At 53.9% G+C, this 2,084-nt stretch overlaps 1 protein-coding gene across 1 annotated transcript; it reads right to left on the reverse strand.

The window, feature by feature from the left end:
* On the reverse strand, positions 1 to 1,465 carry FTJAE_13671 (CAMK CAMKL KIN4 kinase; the record flags this gene model as incomplete). Its single annotated transcript, XM_037346839.1, has 2 exons — positions 15 to 548; positions 599 to 1,465. Coding segments are annotated over 2 exons (1,401 nt in total), but the record flags the coding sequence as incomplete, so codon positions are not given.
* Between the last annotated feature and the right edge of the window lie 619 nt (positions 1,466 to 2,084).

Genomic DNA, 2,084 nt, shown 5'->3' on the forward strand with positions numbered 1-2,084 from the left:
AGAGAGTCACTAACAACCAGTTCAGGTGCAGCATAACAAGGACTACCACAACTTGTCTGCATGAGGTCACCCTTCCTGGATCCGTTCATCTTGACCCGGTCTAAGCCCATTCGCTTCACAAATTCCTTATCTGTGAGATTAAGCTCTTCCTCCTTACTCAATTCTTCATTGGGGTCAAAGGTGTTGGCGAAGCCGAAATCGGTAATGATAATGTTGCGGTTTCGATCGAGAAGCAGATTTTCCAGTTTCAGATCCCGATGCACGATTCCCTTCTTATGGAGATATCCAACACCAGACACGAGCTGGGCAAACAAGCGACGAGCTGCGTTGTCCTTGAGATAACGGTGGTTCAGGATGTAGTCAAAAAGTTCACCACCCGACGCGTACTCGAGGATGATACCAATGTGTCGGTCTGTCTCGACCTTGTCGATTAGACGCACAATATTAGGATGTTGGACTCCGCGAAGGATGGCAACTTCGCGGTAAATCTTGGCGAAACGAGAGGGGTTGCTACCCACACTGTCTCTCTTGATGAGCTTGATAGCAACCTGTGATATGGTGAGTCGAGCATCTCCAATAAAATTAATTGCTAGCTTACCTGGACGCTACTGTCCTGTTTCCAGCCCAGCTTCACTTTGCCAAATTCACCCTCACCGATGGTGTTACCCAGAATAAAGTCGCCGAACTTGGTATTGCCCTTGTAGCTTCGACTATGATCGTGTCGGCTTCGCTGTCCCCGTCGTTCCTCATGGTGATCACCCGTCGCGACGACAGGAGGCGGCGCTGCGGCATCCTCGACGTTATTGTGCTGAGCTGCAGCATGATTGCGATCCCGGTCGATGGTATCTTGAGCAGCTGCAATTGCTTTTGTCAAGCTGTCAGTGGCATCGTGGACGGGTTTCGAGGGCGTGCTATGTGCGGATCGAACTGGCATGGAAGTGGTTGCGGCCCTGCCGTCTCGGCTACTGGCTCGGGCAGCAGTGTCAGCCTTGCTGCTTCGGTGACCGTTCTCGACAGCTGCTGAATCACCACGCGAACCAGTTCGAGTGGATTCGTTTCGACGGGGAGAGTTGGTCGACTTTTCGTTAGAATACTGAGACCTCCGCGAACTACCGCTTTGGTGGTTGGACGAGGTCCTTGGGGGAGCGACGGGAGGCATGTTGCCTTGCCAGTCGGAGGCAGAGGCTGAAGGTTCCTGGTCGTCAGGCGCTGAGGCGGTGACGGGTGAACCGAAGCCGGGAGCTAGATGGTAAGAAGGTGAGGGAGCGCTGTCGTTCGTTTTTCGAGAAGGAGGTCGTCGCGAGGATGAAGAAGCGGTCGAGATCTGCTGGGCATTGTACGCCTGGCCGTTACCGTTAGGGGATGAGTGCGAGGGCCTGTACTGGCGGGACGACGGTGTGCTCAAGGGGGACGAGGCCAGAGCGGTGTGTTGATGGGGGGCCGTCTGTAAGGCAGCCGACGACATCTTCCACGCCCAGACGCGTAAAATAAATTTGACGGATCGAACCGTTTGGCAGAGCGTTTTAAAGCACACAATACAACGGTGTGCGCGAGAGTTGAGGTTTTCTGGCAGTGGCGCTCAGGGGAAAAAAAAAGCCAGGCGGCGGACGCGAATATGCAGGTCGAAATACCTGGCAGTTTCAGACAGCCCGGTCTAGGGAAGCGCTGAACCGGGGATAATATGCACGCGGCGCTAGAGAAGCAGTTGTAAGCGACGAAGACGGAGGAAGCCGTTTCCAAATCAAGGAACGAGTACTAAAAGTGATTTTGAGCAAGAGTTGGGAAGAGCAAGTAGAGTTGAGTTCGTGCGTGTCTCGACTATCTCATGGTGCGCGCGCGACGAATTGCGAATTACTCGATATCGGTCGTATCCGCTTTCTTGCTTCTGCTGCTGCGTCTGCTTGCTTCTTGCTCGCTTGTTTTGGCTTCTGATTATATTTTCGGGGCGAACGGGACTGATCCAATACAAAGCTGAGTTCTGCGGTCTGAGGTGCAGCTAAACGGCCGCGAAGGGCGGATCAGGATTGGAGGACGGCCGACGCTGGATGCGTTGGCAGCCGAACAAGGCTGGGCTGCGAATGGCA

This window comes from Fusarium tjaetaba, assembly GCF_013396195.1.
Source record: "Fusarium tjaetaba strain NRRL 66243 chromosome Unknown NRRL66243_c0000452, whole genome shotgun sequence".
In the NCBI taxonomy this organism is placed as follows: Eukaryota; Fungi; Ascomycota; class Sordariomycetes; order Hypocreales; family Nectriaceae; genus Fusarium; species Fusarium tjaetaba.